Source organism: Vipera berus (genome assembly GCF_964194415.1).
Source record: "Vipera berus genome assembly, chromosome: 3".
Taxonomy (NCBI): Eukaryota; Metazoa; Chordata; class Lepidosauria; order Squamata; family Viperidae; genus Vipera; species Vipera berus.
The window spans coordinates 34760701-34779343 of NC_138204.1; the positions used below are offsets into that span (position 1 = coordinate 34760701).

The 18643-nt window shown below is 35.0% G+C and overlaps 1 protein-coding gene across 1 annotated transcript; it reads left to right on the forward strand.

Moving 5' to 3' along the window:
- Positions 1 to 7750: 7750 nt before the first annotated feature.
- LOC308667009 (uncharacterized protein) lies at positions 7751 to 17518 on the forward strand. The gene is made up of 8 exons (XM_081326053.1): positions 7751 to 7775; positions 8796 to 8889; positions 9674 to 9790; positions 10235 to 10346; positions 10915 to 11043; positions 12630 to 12751; positions 14419 to 14553; positions 17042 to 17518. Exons 2-8 carry the CDS (start codon positions 8826 to 8828, stop codon positions 17467 to 17469), a joined length of 1107 nt encoding a protein of 368 aa, XP_081182179.1. The 5' UTR covers positions 7751 to 7775; positions 8796 to 8825; the 3' UTR covers positions 17470 to 17518.
- The last annotated feature ends 1125 nt before the right edge of the window (positions 17519 to 18643 follow it).

Consider the following 18643-nt stretch of genomic DNA (forward strand, 5'->3'; position numbering starts at 1 on the left):
AGATCGGACATCGCTTTTATGCTCAAAGAGATAGAGGAGCCTGGAGGAGGGATTATAAGTATTGTCTTCCTATCCCATATCCATCTGTGCTTGTGATCCATCAGTTGGGCTAACAGTAGCAATTGGGCTACATTTTTAGCAAGACAATATTGTGTGTGGAAAAGGGGGTTAAACAGCCATCATGTATAAAATTCCTTGGATTGTTTAAGAAAAATGCTACACAATAGCCTTGGTGGAGCAGTGGGCTAATGCCTCCTTAAGTAACACCAACTGCCTGCAATTAGTGCAGGTTTGCATCCCACCAGGCTCAAGGTTGACTCAGCCTTCCATCCTTCCGAGGTAGGTAAAATGAGGACCCAGATTGTTGGGGGCAATTAAGCTGACTTTGTAATAATGCTGCTTGGGGTGTGTGTGAAAGCCCTAATAAGCAGGCATATACATAGAATGAAGGCTACTGCTAAGCTTGTAAGCCGCCCTGAGTCTTTGGAGAAGGGTGGGATATAAATGGAATTAAAAAAAAACATGCTCAATTCTGTTTGCTTTAGTTATCCTAGGAGATGAAAGTTTTTTTTTTTTCTGTATGAGTACTGCCCTTGTGGGAAAGCATAGGTTTTATAGCAGAATATTCATGTACAGAAAATACATTATAAAGGATAGCCAAATTGTAGCATCTAGTTAAGTACTTTCTATCAGTAAAAGAGTAAAAGATTGAAGTTAGCTAGGTGCTAGGCTTTACCTATCTCTTTAATATATTTCTTGTAGACTTAGCCCTATTTTTTCACTATGTTCCTTCACTTTCATTGCTTGACCTACCACATCATTACACTAGTATCATGAACAAAGTGCCTGTTATGTACTGGGCTTTTTGAGGGAATACCACGTGGGTTGCTGGAGCAGCTAAGGGCTCTCCAGCAACCCAGACTACAAGTCTCTTGTGCTGCAATTGGCTATCTCCAGGCAGCAATGGTTGATTCAAACCTATTGGCTGCCGCCTAGGGGCTAGACTATATATTGCGGCTGGTTGCAGCCATTTCCCCCAGTACAGTCACAGCACGAAATAAACGAGTTACCCTGTACTCCGTTTCACGTCTTCATTCCTGTGTCAAAGAACCTGCTATTTAACAGTGCAGGTTATTTTTTTCCTACAATTATAAAACTACATTTTGTTCAAATACAATTTCTTCAGTATATATTCATAAATATATGAGAATGGAATTATGTAATCAGAATCATATATTAGTTACTGATAGTATTTAGTTCTGAGGTCAGAAATGTCAAATGTACAATTGCAGATGCTAATAACATTGCTAGTTCAGTTCTTCCATCAAATCTATTTATGCTATTTGCTCTGTATACAGTTTTAAGCCGAGGTTTTTGTTTGATAAGGTCTAATAAAACTGGTACACTGTTCTGAATGTCTTTCCCAGCAGATGGCAGAATTGCCTCCTGACTAATGTTTGGATGTTTTGTTTGGGAAAGGCACAGAATTCATAGAAAAGCAACAATAAGTAAAATCTAACCTACCTGAGGCCTGGAGGAACTTTGTCCATGGGGTCGCGATGGGTCAGACAGAACTTCGCAACTAACAAAAACAAACCTACCCTTTTTGTCTAACATGAAAACTCAAAGGACAAATTAATAGTATATTCAATTGGATTTCCTCTCTTTTTCAGAACATTTTTCTGAAATATTTTCATCTGTTAACATCTACATAAGCAAATAGTATTAATATTAAAGGGCTATATGGTTGCAAACTGTTTAAATATAAACAGATGAGTCCTATGAAAAATCTTATCCTTCTAAACTAAATTTAAAAATAGTTTTTTTCTTAAAAAGTTTCAAAAAGTTTTGGATTATATTAGTTCCTTCCCACCAATAAATTTTCAAGTGACCCATAACCTTTTTTTCATTTACTCTAATTTCCCCTTTTTTTTGCAAAACGGTCAAAATGAGTTCATTGAAAAATTTGTTCACAAATATCTTTTGCAATAGCTTTTTTAATGTTTAATGTTTATACAAACATAAAAGACTAATACAAACTAAGGAAAATATAAAAAGTAAAGAAAAAAGCAGAAAAGTTGGAGATAGAAAAAAGAAAAGGAAAATATATAAAAGGTGACTTCCCCCTCCCTCCAGACAAGAATAAACAATTTGAAAAGTACAACTTAAGATCTTCTCTAATACTTCAGTTTAAAAAAAATCTTCCCATTTTTCATCCCACAAATTTATTTTTCAGGTGCCACTAAAATGTGTATTTGGGTGAAAATTTCAAAAAAGCAGACTTTGTAAACAATCTCCCTTAATAGAATGTATTATTTTATGTTAGCTTTATGTCCAAACAGATATAGATTTTCTCTAATATATTTTTATTTTTATTGATAAATTACATTGTGAAATAAAGAGAACCATGAATTTTGAATTTTGCAGTCAAAAGCTTCCAGTCACTGCAAAATAAGATACATTTATATTTAAATAAGAATTAACAAAATACTTAGAAAGTGATACTGAGATGGAGAAATAAATTAACGGGGACATCCAAATATGAAAATGTAGCAATAACTTAACATTTATACTGGTTGTATACATGTTCAGATCATGATACTTGAAAAAAGTATATCCTTGGAAGATTGGGAGTCATAGACTAGCTGAGGTTCAAGAGCCAGTTTGGTGTAGCAGTTAAGGAACCAAACTATAAACCAGGAAATCCTGAGTTCTAGGCCCACTTTAAGCACAAAGACAGCTGGATAACCTTGGGCCATTCACTCTTTCTCAATCCTAGGTAATAGGCAATAGTAAATCACTTCTAAAAATCCTTGCCAAGAACTGCAGGGACTTTTCCAGGTAGTTGACAGGAGTCAATACTGACTTAAAAGCATGCCAATACATACATGAGTGTGAAAACACACACATACACTAGACCAGACAAAGTTGAGGTCACCCCAAACTTAAATAATGCTCCAGACTTGACTAATTTGGAAGAAAGAATTTGAAAACCCAATTCTAGCAAGTTATTGGTCTTAGGTTTTTTTTAAAAAAAATATTGAATATGTTTCTTACAGACTTAACATGGTATAAACTGATGACAAATTTCTTTTTCATATCTACTGAATTTTCAAAGAATGTTAAAAAGGGTTGGTTATCTATTAACCAATGTTGGTGATACAAACATTTAAAGATATGTTAATACATGAGATTTGGTCATATCATACCTCCTGGTTTGTCCATATTCTTAATAGCCTATGAAGTTTTTATAAGAGAGTTTAGATTTAAAGACATTAAGGTTAAAATATAGCCCCAAATTTGTAATGTATTAATTATGAAAACATTTGGACCTGTCATGCTTGGAGAGAAAAAAAGTGTTACATATTCTTGGGAAGGTAATTGTGCAACAAAAACCAAAGGTTGGCTTGGTGAAATATATGCACTGTCAACCTTTGAACTGGTTCTTTATGGACAAAATGGATGTATTACCTTTTGGTCATAGACAATATTAGCATTTTTTTCCTTTTTTTGCATACTTTGTTTTATATTTGTTGTTGTATTGAAGCAACCCTTTTTATGAAAATTAATTTGGTGAAACAATTTAAAATTGACCATAATACTATTAAATATAATTTCAATTTAAATAGATATTTTCTAAGATGCTCAGAATAGTGCAGTAATGCAGTATTTGAGATCCAAAGAGGAGATTTGAAAAGAGACAATCGTGAGGTAAAATTTATTTAGAACAACTGAAGGTAGTTCAGATTCACAATGAAAGAAGTTCAGTTAAAATATATATTGAAAATGAGAAGAAAAACGTCCTAAGTAAAACAGCATGATCAAAAAGAATAGTGTTAAAGAAACTGGTAGAAGCAAGAAGGCATCTTTCAATTTCAAATAAGTCTAATTTCATTTTTTTTCATTTGTACTCATTCTTGGACAATTACTGTTCATCTTTGTTTTAGCCTATATACTTTCCTCTTTAAAAGCCATGTTAAAATTTCTATTTAAAAACATTGCATACAGCAATATTTTCAAATGATGGTCCAAAGGCTGTGTTTAAACAGCCTTCTTTATTTTAGAAGAAATAACTCTAAGACTCTAAAAATCTTGGTTGTCATTGCAACTATAATACTGTTCTCCAAACTGAAGGCAGGACAAGAAGCAACAGATGGAAACTAACCAAGGAGAGAACTAATCTAGAAGTAAGGAAAATATCCTTGCAACTAGAACAATTAATCAGATAGAACAATTGCTTTTAGAAGTTGTGGGTGCTCCATCACTGGAGATTTTAAAGAAGAAATTGGACAACCAGTTGTCTAAAATGGTATAGGGTTTCCTGCTTGAGCAGGGGGTTGGACTAGACGACCTCCAAAGTCCCTTCTGGGGGAAGTTAGCCCCCTAGAGAAGGAAATATTAAAAGGGCAGAAAAATATATGTCCTCAAAGGATCTTAAAGAGGCAGAAAAGCATGCTCAGTTTTTTTCTTATATCTCCAAGTCTCCCTCCCCCAAGCAGAAACCAGCTCTGTAAAAATGCAGATGTAAACTGTTCAGGAAGTTTGAAGCTAGAAGATAACAAAGACAAAGACACCTAAAATCTACATACCCCACCCAAACTCTAAGACAGGATATAATAGGATTAACCCACAGATGCCAAAGGACAAACCCCAACTCAGGTCAAAATACATGACTTAGGAAATACAAAGCCTCAAACAGGAACAGGAAACAACCTCAAGAGCCCCAGAGGGTCTAAAAACCCACTCCCTACATGTGCTCTCTCTTTTCTTCCAGAGCCATCTTTCTGTTTGACTCTCCTCTTCAATAAACTGCAACCTTCTTTCTAAAGCAGTCACCATGTTGTTTATTCCTGGCTTGGACTGAACCATGATGAAGACTTTTCCTTCAACACTTCCAACTCTGTTATTATGTTATCTGCTTATTAAACATCATACATTATAGAAAAACATGATGACTATTCCTTTTGTTTGTTTAGCCACTAAAATAAAAGTATGCCACCAATCTATTTTTCAAATCAGGAGAACATAGAAAGCATAGAAAATCAAAATCCACCAAATGTCTCCCTCTATATGATACAAATTGATAAGATACATATAGAAATGTATACATTCAGAAACACTTCTAACATATGCACAATAAGCAACTGAACTACATTAATTTTCTTTGTTTAATATAAAAATAACAATGTTACATGCAATTAAATTCTAACAACAAATCTGCCAGCCTTACATATTTTCAATTAATTAAATCATATTGATTTTAGTGGAGCTTACTCTTGGTTACAGTAAATGGAAATAAGACTATTGCTGCATTTCTACTCTAAAGTAAGTTCCAGTGAATTCAATGAGTTTTATATATATAGGATTGCAACTAAAAACTTATTTATTGTATGATTTATATGTTTTTCCCCAGAAGAAAATCAAAATTTCTAGTTATATTATAATATTGATAGGCAGGATTCCATCTTGAAATACATTGACATTTATTCAGTCAGTTTCCTGGATCTACTGGATTTATTTATTTTACTTTTTGTTTTGAGGTTGCCTAAAGACCTGTTTTCCTCCATGTGGTTTGAGTTATATTACAAAATATAGAGCACAGAACACTGTGACCCTGACCACAAGATAATGACACAACCAATTGATCAAGGGATGGCAGAATTTCAGTTCCTGAAACCCCATGAGCTGCTTGAACTTGGAGAAATTGTGAAAAATCTCAATATCTGAAAAAGGTGAGTTGGTTAAAAATATTTAGATTGAACATAGAATCATAATAAAAAGTACAGGTAGTCCTCGCTTAACAACCACCTATTCAGAGACTGTTGGAAGTTATGATTCTGCTGCTACCTACCTGTTGCCCCACCTGACCTTCAATATTTTCTTCCTCCCACTGCTAACAAGGCCCGCTTCATAGAGGCAGCTGCTGACCCTTAGTGAGATTGTGGGAAGCCTCCACAAGCCTTGCAAAGCCTATGTGCAGTCTACATAATGGGTTGATGGGGGGGGCAGAAGAGGTAGGCGGGGATAGAGTGCAGGGCAGCCAAAAGGATAGAAATGGTGGGGGAGATAAACAGGCAGATGGGGGGATTAAAAGCAGAGGCAAACAGGGCAGGGGAAGGAAATCATGAGGTCCTCACCTAACAACAGTGTGGTCCTCACTTAACAACTGCTACTGAGATTACTGGAAGTGCTGTTGCTAAGTGGTGTGGCACTTAATAGCCACTTAGTGATGGAAATTCCAGGCCTAATTAGGGTTGTTAACCAAAGACTGTGGTCTAGTCTTATATTAGAGGTGCACAATCTGCAGCTGACCCTCTCACCAAGTTTTTTGTGCATTCTCTAGATCTCCTCTTTAAAGTTGCCATTAAAGTGTAGTTTTAATTTGACAGAAGGGACCAATTATTGAATGTTTGAGAAGTAATACTGATAAATCTAAATAAGAGATTTGGACAATGTTAATAGAAATAGCAATGTTTGTTGTATAATAATACTGATGTTCATCTTGTCACGTCTATGAATGAAGAGCTTTAATATATTATCAAGTACACCAATATAAAGGTAATATTGTCTTCACGGTTCTGACACCATCCAAGGACAGCCTCACAGTACGTAAATGTATTGTTTCACCATCATCTGCCTTGAAGGCACAGTTAGGTGACCATTAATTGGTGTTTGGGAGTTTGGGGAGGACACGGATATGCCATTTCCCTTCTTGTCACTAGCTAGCTTGCCTCATAGTCATTTCTCTCTCTATGTTCAACCTTTTCATTAGTACTTCTTTCCAGAGTTCCTTTTACATCCATTATCTCCTCTCTATTTTTATGTCAACCTGTCGTTAGGCTTCCAACTAATTTCCCTTCCCCTATTACATCTGGAGAATGAAAGAATGTATACATTTGTGCTATCCATTTTCCCAGATACATTCTGGAATGCATCTTTGCCCTTGGAGGCGATAGATTGTTTTACCTCATAGCAGTGTCCAGAAAGGCTGAACTGGTTTTTGTTGCTTAATGGTTCTGTGTTGGGCTAAACCAGCAGCTTTTTCCCCCAACATCAGCACCAATTGTCTAATTAGAGATGCTGCAAAGCTGGCTGAGGAATTCTGGGAGTTGAAGTCCACAAATCTTAAAGTCACCAAGGTTGGGGACCTCTGCTTTAGAGATCTCAGAACAACAACTCTGAAGCTTGGCCTGAGAGAGAATGACTGGTTTATAGCCATTCTGGAACCTTTTTGGTTGAATAGAGACCTGTATCTCGCTTTTCTTGTCCATATTTAGCACTTCAGCCACAACAATATACCTGCTGAAATAGCAATGAGAATGTGGAATTGTAGTTCACACCTAGTCTACTAAAAGACAGTTGTGAAAATTGGTGATCCATGCTAAAGAGACTATGCTTCCTTCTGAATTATCCTCAAATTTATGACATTTAGCAGAACAGAAAAAAGAGCTCACTGAGCCATTCTAGAATTGTGCAAAATGTAAATATAGATGTTTTAAACTCTATGTTCAGCCAATATAAATATACAGTTTGTTCTTTTGCAGTTCATTTTAAGTTATAAAAGTGATCCGATAGTCACTTGATTCATTAAACATTACTCTGAAAAGAACTCAACTATCTTGAGACACTTCCCATATTCCCCCTCCCTTTTTTTCAGCTGATCCAATCACAGTCCATGTTGTTTTTTTCCACAACACATATTTAGGGAGTTCTTTGGCACTGACCTTCTTTTATTCTAGTTACCTGCAGATCAGCTGCCCAGGAAGGAGGCAGGGGTGAGTATATAGAAATTAGAGATGCTGTTAAAACAAAAGCAGAAAATATAGCAACATTTTCCAAAAAAATACAAGAGGAGAAATCAAAATGGTAAGGAAAATAGATAGGAAAACAGAAAAGATAATATGTGGATGATATACTCTTCAAGAGTTATCTGAATTTTATTCTGAAGTACACAACAGACACTGCGAAATAGTGAGAAGATTCTTGGATTGAACCAGTTGAGGAGTAATGCTTGGGTAACAGTACCATATATGTGGTTATTCAGCCATTCCTCTTGCAAAGGAACGCAAAGGAACTTCCATCACAACAAAGAGTAGCATGTCAGAGACGAAATGGAAGCCTTTCTTGTTTAGAATGTTAACTTTTTAGAACAGAGGGTTAGACTAGTGCCGGAATAAAGTATTTGGCATTGTGCTAAATTGAATTCTAATTGCTGCGAAGAAAATTCTTCCAGATGACATTCAACTGTAATTTGAAGCCAGCATAGATATACTGTTTGACTATTGTCAGTGGGCAAAAAAGCCCAGTGAAATACTTCCTCTGGGAATTGTAAAGGATAACATCTCAAAACCCTAAATAAGAATGAGGCTTGTGGCTTAATGGTCTTGTGTTGGGCTAAACCAGCAGCTTTTTTCCCCAACATCAGCACCAATTGTCTAATGCCCATAGATTTATCATTCGTAACAAATGTTAAATGTTCTCCCAGTAACAACAAGCCAGCTCTTTAGAGCTGAAAATCAATACCTCTTTTCTCATTTTAGTGAAGCCTGTCAAGCAGTGATTCCATTCATGCTATATTAAGATGCAAAATAATTTCCATTCTCGATTTATAACTTTAATAACTCCTATGTTTAACTTAACTGACATAAAACTTTTAGCGGATGAAGACCGTTTCTCAATTCTGTCTGTCAACAATAATGTGAGACCATATAATTTTAGGGTTACTCTCCAGCAAAACTAAGGTTAATATGTTTGATTTGACAAAGTTGTAATTATTTTGTTTATTTTCTTTGCAGAATCTAACCAAGACTGCAGTTTCAGCAGTGATGGGGAGCTTCTCAAATGGGCCTTTAGTTCTGCTCTGTTTACTGATTGCAGGATCTGCTAAGAGTAACAAAAATAAATTATTAACTTATTTAATGTTATTAAATGTACATATTAATGTGATATGTTACAAATTAATTCTTTATTTATAAAACAGTTACACTCACTCTTGTTGTTCCACTAATTAAAGCTTATTAGAATTCGGTGTTTATCTGCGTTCCTAGATCAGGGTAAGCCCTGGTTTGTTTAACCATGGTTTGTTAAGTAAGCCACAATTGGCTAAATTCACACATCCTGCAATACCCGGTGCTGGCTGGGGGATTCCACACAACTTAAAGTTGTCAAGGTTGAGAAACAATGATGTACATGTACTCCTCTTTACAACTTTAATGGAGGCTGCCCATCAAGATCATAAGTCATGACGGTCATAAAATGGGTTAGTCTTCTCAGCCTCTTATTTTACAACCCTTTTTCACTTGTTATGTGACTATAGCTCTTGTAAAGTGGCTGCCACAATCATTAGGTGAATATGTGGTTGTTAAACAAGCCAATGGTACACTGTGGGTGCAGTTCTGCCAAACACTGGAAGTGTGGGGCATTGCAAATGGCTGCAAATATGGCCATGTTGCCACCCGCCTGAAATTCAGTCATGTGACCATGCAATAGGGAGACTGTTGAGATTTAGATGCTGGGTCATAAGTAGCCCTAAGATACATCCACTGTAACTTTAAATGGTTGCTAAGTGACCAGGCATACATGGAGGACTAACTGTAGTCCATATAGAGTGTAGATGGATTAGTTCTCTAACTCAATATAAAATAATTTCATATGTATTTTATCTTTCTTGCAGAATGTTCAACTGAAGAAAAATTAAAGTACACATTTTGCAAATATTATGTGGAGATTGGACACTTTACAAGAGGCCTGAAGCCTATGACATTCTGGAAAGTGATGTGTCCTGATCAAGGTTAATAGTTTCAATAGAAGTATTCTTGTAGGTCCTCTGGAAAAGACATATTTAGCAACATTTTAAAAAGGAAATGTGAATTGAGGATTATTGCTTATAATTTAAATAAAAATGCAACACATTTATAGTGAGGAATACTATAATACATGTATTTCCTCAATTCATTGTTTAGGTGTTAATTGTCTACTGTGAAGAAGAAAATGTCCTCCCAAGAAAGATACACGTGCTTTTAATTATATCCAGAATATTAATATGTTGAAAGTCCTTTGAAAAGGAAATAATTTTCTAGGGAGCACAAAATCTGCCTGGCTCAAATACTTTAAAAGCCTTGAATTATGCATTAATCCCAAGAGAGTTAATGAAACCCAGATGAGATTAGCAAACCTGCAATATGAAGGGTAGTGGAGGTCTTCGGATTGTGATGACAATCTTTTTTTCCCCCAGGTTATTTTCCTCTTGGAGACATAGCTGTACAAAGTAGACGTACTCCTCATAATAGGGCTATAATAGTGAAGGATGAGAATAATGGCCTCCTTGGACATCCTAAAGGTTTGAGGTACTTAAACATAGAAGATATAATATACTGAACATTAATATTGTGTTTAGCAATCCTAAAAATATAATAACTTTTATGCCTGCCTGAAAAGGATAAACCAAAAAGCTTTGGCAAAGAGGCTATTGGCGTTGCCTGAAAATCTTCCCTGAGGATTCAGAGATATGAAGAATACTGTTGGAGATGGTGTCCACTGAAGTCTCCCCAGTCTTCTTTTTCCAGGCTAAACATGGCTAGTTTTGGCATAAGATTTCATTTGGAGACCTCCTACTGCCCAAATTGAAAAAGACACTGGACTAATTGGAAATGTTATGTCAAATATATTATTTATATTCAGGAATTATTTCTTTTGTCAATGCAGATAACTGCATTTCTAAAGCAATGGCATGGGCCAGAAACAATACACATACACGTAAATATGACTTGCACCAGCCATACATTGCACTTTTCACTTCTTGTATGTAAATGTTGGAATTGCACCCTATTCATTACAGTTAACAATTCTAAAAAATGATAGAAGGATGTGACTTTGACTTTTCATTTTAATGGATTTCATATCTTGAATTTTCAGAGAAATCTGGAGAAATTCAGGCAATAACAATTTTAGAGTTTTTGAGATGGATTGTGAACATGGGTTTAAAGCCTTAGGAAATGTAATTGTTAAAGGCTCCAGTCAGCTTCCTGATCGGCATAGCTACAGGTAAGTCTAGATGTCAATTTTCCTTTTTTTAGTGGTTGTTTTTTTAATTAAAATATTTTAATGATGATGAGATATTATCCATTGAGTTGCTTTGTTAAGGTCCAACTTTCACAACCATAAATAGCTACGGGGAACACAATAGTGGACTAACCTATAATTGGTTTTAACGATACCATTAAAATAATATAACAAGACTTCAATAAAGGATTGGAGAACATAATAAAGTTAACTCGGAAATTAAAAACTCAAAGATCAAACCACAATGATAGCAAACTCTATAAAAAATGTGTTAGTTGCATGTAAGTCTTCAAACTAGATTAGAAAAAGAATGTGTAGATATAAAGAAAATACATTAGAAATATAGTATAAAATACCAGAGTAAAAGTAAAAAATAAATGGTGAACATTTTGAAAAAGAAGCTGGAAATTTATTATTATTTTTTATTATTCTTACATCTATTTTTTCCTCCAAGAAATTCAAAATGGCTGCACAATTCCCTATTTTACCCATACTTATTTTACCTATTCCTGTAAAATAGATTATGATGACAGATAACTCATGAAAGCGAGATTCACATATAATGCTAACCTACACATATAATGTAAACCAAATCACAACTGGCTGGATGTGCTTAATATGCTGAGTCAAACTACTATAGTTCATAACATGAATTATAGTAGCTTGACTCATACAGCACATTTTGCTCCTAAGACCAGGGACTCTTGCAGGGAGAGGTTAACTCAACATTTTTGCTTCACAAATCTACCAGGTTTGTAGGCAAATCTTATTTTCTACACATATTTCTAATGAAGTCAAAGAACATCCTTGTTGCAGCAGTCACTATTATCTTTAGGAAGAAAAGGGCAGGCTCCTAAATTAGAGTTATCATGAATCATTTCATATGTTTTTTTGTTTCAAAACATGAGTATCTCAGCTTTGTTCAAGATTCTAGCCTTCTTGGTAATAGAAAGGTTCCTAGTAAAAAATCAATGAGTTACAGAAATTGAACCAACAATAAGAGATCTATGTAATGAAAAACAGTAGCACTCTGTGCCCTGATGAATTTAGGCTGGAATCCTAGGGTCAGCCAGGATGGAAATCTTTTCAGAATAAGTTTAAGATAGCAGGCTTCTCCACTTTCATATGTGCAGTACAGCCTTGTGTGTCAGGTAGTGCTAAGCTTACCTTATATATCCAAACATTTCTTGGTACAGCAAAGATACAAATATATAATCCATCCAGGATTGCTAAAAGTCTGAAATTAGGCACAAAGTTGCTTCACATATTCTGAAACATTCTTCTCTGGAATAGTTTCCATATACTCAGAAGCCACATATTTCCACTCATCTGTAGGCTAAATGTTATGATTTGAACTTATTTTTTAGTGTTTGTGATCATCATTCATAATTCAGAACCATTATATATGTTTGTTAACTTAATAACCTAGAACAATAATTTAGTTTAAACTAATAGTAACTACAAGTTAGAATGAATTCTGAATTTTTATTTAAGCACAACATGTAAAAACATTACAATTATGAATAAAATGAACTTTAAAAGTACATTGTAAACTGATCAATTTCTAGATGTGTCAATGAAACTATATTAGTAAGAGGAAAACTTCGTCCTATCTGGGAAGAGATTGGCCATTTAAACCGTACAAATATTGGAGTTTGGGAAGTTGCAAGGGATCCTGATGTAGCACCAGGTAAATCTATTCAGTACTTTTACTCAAATTAAGAAAAGGAAGATTATGGAGAAGTGGATCCTATATTTTGATAGACAAAGATGTTATGTACATTAGCTGCTTAAATCCTGTTTGACTGATGTCAGGTAACTTTGTTTTATATCCTGAAAATGCAATGGAACTGAGAAGGTGTAATGTTTCTGTATTTAAAATATTTTTTCTGTTTTATTTTGTGTGTAAAGACTATCTGCCCTTTTTTTTGCTTTAGTTAGTTTATTATTTCTTTTCTCTCATTATGCATATAAGCATATAGTATTTAGGAACTTCAATAGTGAGCAGCATATAAATTTAATAAATAAATAAAAACTATTCTAATCTATAAACAGATATCTGTTTATAACTACCTATAAAGACACAATACATATACATGTGAATGCTGGGAAGATATTGAGAATATACAAAGTGAATCTATTTGGCTAATTTGGAACTTGTACCAGACATAACCATTGAAGAGCTATAAAAGAGATAGTAAATTATGACAAAGGAACAGAATTTCCTTTTGTAAAATATTTTCAATAATGGAAACAGAAATTAAAAAAATGAAAATGACAAAATGCTTTTATGGAGAAACACGCATCTTCAACTTCAGTTTAGAAAATCAGTGTAGAATGCTCAGATGTCAGGACAAAACTCAGCCTGACTGGCAAGATAACAATTATAATAACAAGCCTTGGTGTTAATAGCATGGCTCATTATTATTAGAGTTCATCACACAATCAGTCATGAGATTCAATTTGGCATTTTTATCCACCTTTTGAATCCTTTCCAAGGAGTTGGGATGGGCAGATGTTTATACACTAGGACTCTGCACCAGTTTGAAAGCACCTGTGGATGTTTATGTTCTCATAATGTTAGCACTGAAGCACTGAGCTGCTTTATTTCCACTCAGCTGTCGTTGGGATCACAGATTTAACTTTTTAAAAAAAAATTGCTTTATCTTTATTTCTCCATTGAAAGTTCTTGAACCTCTTTGGGGCCTTTAGGGAATGATGACTCTGTAGATCAGGCATGTCAAAGTCGCAATGTCATGTGACGTCGTGCGACGTATTGTGACTTTTTCCCCATTGCTGGCAATGGGGTGGGCACGGTTTCGGGGTGATGCATCCAGCCAGTGTAGATGAAACAAGAAGGGTGTGAAATTGACAGGTTTTATTGGTTTTTGTTTTCCCTTTTGGCTGGCCATGAGAGAATATTTGTCCTTATGTCCAGCAGTTCATCAGCAGAAGTAAAGACAGTTGTGAATCCCATTATTTATTTATTTATTTATTTATTTGTTTAGATTTATATACCACCCTTTTCCCGAGGGACTCAGGGCGGTTTACAGGGCAGATTAATTAAACTGCTTCTAAAAGTTTGAGAAGTGAAAAAGGAGACAATGTGGAAATAACCACAGTCTGTGCTTAAATCTGAGAGCTCAGAAGCAATTACTGTGCCTACTTATATTAGCTAAGCTTCTTTGTCCCAAAATTCTAATATTTCACATTATTACAAGAGAAATATGCAGATTCTAAAAATAATTATTATCCTCTGCTTTTAGTAAAACATATTAAATCATTTTTACATCAATTATAAATGTAATTCTTATACTACATACTTAAAATTTATAATTAACTAATTATTGTGTTTAGGTGGCATACATCTGTGGACTTTTATATTTGGGAACAATCGCAATATTCATGCTAAAACTGTCTACACTTTCAATCAGAATAAAGTGATGAGCGATAAATATGCAGCTATCCAGTTGATGAGAAAGAATGACAATGGTAAGTTTGCAAGGGAGACCATTGTGTTCTACAACAACATTTGAATTGTGTGTTTATTCTTTCAGGCATAATCCTAAATAAATGTGTTACAGGGAAGAGTTTAGCTTAAGAATATTTTATTTGTGCTCTAATAACACTAAGAAGAGAGAAGTGGAAAGGTAACAAATGACAGGTCCTTGGTGCTTTCTGAGCTTGGTTGGGTTTTTTGTAGAGCCTTGGTGGAGCAGTGGGCTAATGCCTCCTTAAGTAACACCAGCTGCCTGCAATTAGTGCAGGTTCGCATCCCACCAGGCTCAAGGTTGACTCAGCCTTCCATCCTTCCGAGGTAGGTAAAATGAGGACCCAGATTGTTGGGGGCAATTAAGCTGACTTTGTAATAATGCCGCTTGGGGTGTGTGTGAAAGCCCTAACAAGCAGGCATATACATAGAATGAAGGCTACTGCTAAGCTTGTAAGCCGCCCTGAGTCTTCGGAGAAGGGCGGGATATAAATGGAATTAAAATAAAATAAAATAAATAAATTTCATTATCCAAGTAGGAAATATCATCAGTCCTAGTCAGTCACTAGCATTGATGAGTACTTCGGGAAAGGGCGGTATATAAATCTAATAAAAAATAAAAATATAAATAAAATAAATAAAATAAATCTACTTTGGGTAATAAATGTCTGCAAGAAAACAACCAAGCTCAGAGAGTACTATGGACCCCCTCATTTCAACCCTGAACTACAGATATTCTTAAAAAAAAATCCAAGTGATATGGTGTTCAGATTCAAGCCAGATATTCATAACTGATATTACTGTTAAATGGGCAGCAGATTAGGCTATTTGGTTTTATCAATAGAAAAAATATATAAGAATTAATATACTTGACAGAATTAAGACAATATTATGACAAGACAAAATTTTTTAGAAGTTGTACAGTATTATAATGGAGTCTTACTAAATCCTGTGAATATTGAATTTGTAGATAAGATGCTAAATATTGGAACAATAGCATAAATTAATGCCATTAAAATATTTTTGATACCACAATCAAAAGACAATTGACATAAAACATAATAGGAAAGATTTGGATCTGCCACCAAAAATCTACATAAAGCAAAATTAAGAATGAAAGGGAGACTAAATCTGTAATGGCTACCACCAAGTGCAATATTTATTAGTAATAAAAGACAGAACTACCATTTTATTCTAGGTGTTTTCAAGAAACATGGATTCCCAAAATTTTCAGAAATGGCCATGCTATCTGGGAATTCTGGGAGTTTGCCCATACTTTTAGAGGGCACCCAAGTTTGAGAATCCTAAGGTATAATGGTGACAATTATTGGAATAAAATAATATTCGGATCTTAATCTGGGTACTAGTGTTCTTTATTTTCAAAAGAGGATACTACATATTAATCATAAAAAATATTTATTAAGAAATTCAACATTTGAAATACTAAGGAAAATTTTAAGCAAAATTTACACAATAGCAAAATTGAATCAAGCTAATTTGATTAAAGATTTGGGAAGAAAGATCTCTGAAGAAATCTGGAGGTAGACCTGAGAAAGAGTAATCTCATGGACAACCTAAAATAGAACGTGCAGTCAAATGCTATTAAACCAGCAAAAGTCAGAATCTGCACCATTCAAAAAGCTAAGGCGAGGATGTGAGTTCATTTCTGGAAGCAGACTTATGAAGAATTAGATGCTCTTCTCAAGGCATGCACTCTGTGTCTTGGGAGTGAGGCAGGAGTTGCTTTACTCTCTGTCAGATAAATGAAGCTCTGAAAGTAGAATCACATTTAAGAGAGGGGCTAGTCTTGAAGTTCAATCCAAGATGGGGCATCCTTAAAGTTATCCTCTTCATATGAGTTTCGAATTCTTATTTTTTATTTTTTTCTGTTTTGATAAATGTTGATAAATGTTTTATCAAAACATATCAAGATATCCATATCAAGACGTACAGCATATTTTTCTCCTCATTAAACAAACTCTCTATATGTTTCTAATTAAATGTCAAAGTTCTATCCTGGAAGCTTTGGCATCAATATGTAGTAAATGAAGTTTACTTGTCTTTGCTCTGATTTAAATCAACCAGAAAAGCCTCTTTCTATAATAGTCACAATTCTAAAAAACATTAATAGAAGATTATTAGATTTTATCCCTAGTCATGCTGAACTTGTCTAGCTTGTAGCATGGATGCTTTCCATTAGTATTTTCTTTTAATAATGCCAGTTCTTAATGGGTTTTTTGGGTTGGAATCAGAAGCATCCATAGAAGAAGGGAAGCAAGAAGTCAAGAAGGTGAGTGTAACTGTGCAAAACTCCACTCTTATCTGCCTAAGGTGCACACTAAAAGAGTGAGTGGGTGGGTGGGAGTTTGATTGCATGGTTGCAAGGACAGTCCTGACTTTTGATCTTCACTTGGTAGATACTTCTGATTGTAATAATGCTATTAAATTGTCACAAGAATCTAAAGATCTGACTTCAAATTTTTATTTCAGTATGTGCTGGCTTGGAATCTATACAAACAACAGGAAGCCCTCTTGTCACTCTTATTCCTGCATCCACTGTGAGTCCTAGACCCCACATCACTGATCCAAGTAAATTTTGTAATGACAAACCTGATGGTAACTATGCTTATCCAGCAAATTCACACAAATATTATACATGCTCTAATGGGCAGACAATAGTCAAGGACTGTCCGGAAGGTTTGGTCTACAATCCCATCAAGGATACGCAGGATTGGCCAAGTGATTTGATTGTGGATGAATTTTGTAAAGACAAACCTAATGGCAATTACACTTACCGACCAGATCCATTTAAGTACTATGCTTGCTGCAGTGGGAACACTGAGCTCAAGAATTGTCCACCAGACATGATTTTTATTAACACTGAACGCCAATGTAGTTGGCCACACAGATCTTTGTAAAAATAAATATGGTGGCAATCATACATAAAAATTGTATTTGGCTAATGGATTCATGAGCTGTTCAAAAAATTTTCTCTGTAATGCGATCACTGACAATTGCATACAGGCAGGAGATATTCTTTTTAATATGTGGAATATAATAGCAACTAATTATCCTTCTTTAGATACATGCAATATAAATGCTATGGATGCATCTTGCATTGTTAGCTGAAGTGATAAAACAGCATCAAATCATTATTAAAATACAGAAAGGCAGACTGTTTTGTGGGTTTTGTATCAGTATCACTACTATTACTGCCACAGCACGTATGTTTGCCAAGCAGCTTTATGACCGTATTATAAATATACTGAAACATTTGATGAACATTATGGATTTTCCAAAGGAGAATATATTTAAGTAGGGTCCAAATTTTGTAAAAGTACCAAAACTATTTCAAAGGGATAAAGATTTAAGGGAAACCAATATATTAAACTATTTATCCATATAAATGCTACAAATACATTGGAGCAGAAGTGGGCAATTAATTTTCCCAAGGACCACATGAAAAACTGGGACTCTTGTAGAGGGCTGCCACCACTATCACTGCCCCCTGCCCCCTCTCTGCTCTTCTCCCACTGCCACCACTGCCCTGCCCCACCCCACCAAGGACCTCTCTGACACTGCAAGCTGGACAGCAGAAGGGCCAGATGTGGCCTGTGGGTCTGCATTGGAGGGACACACATAACAGTAACAGAGTTGAAAGGGACCTTGGAGGTCATCTAGTCCAACCCCCTGCTCGCACAGGAGACCTATACTATTTCTGATAAATGGCTGTCCAGTCTCTTCTTAAAAGCCTTGAGTGATGGAGCATGTGTAGAGTACAAGATTTTGAAATATTCCAGTAACTCTGCAAGGGTTTCTGTACTTGTTGCTAATACTGATGAATCTTCAAAGTAAGTGGAAAAGCCTAATTAATTCTTATGTCTGTTGATCACTTCATCTTCTTTAAATACAGCAATGACATTTATTTTTTAATCTTGGTACTGTACCATAATATTGTTCTTAGTTTGGAAGTAGAGGAAAGCAATCACTGATTGGCTTTATACCAAATATGATGATTAGACTTTTTTTCCCTCTTCATATTCCAAAGCAATCTCAAGAAAGTTATATAGGTAAATTTGGTGCGGAAAATTA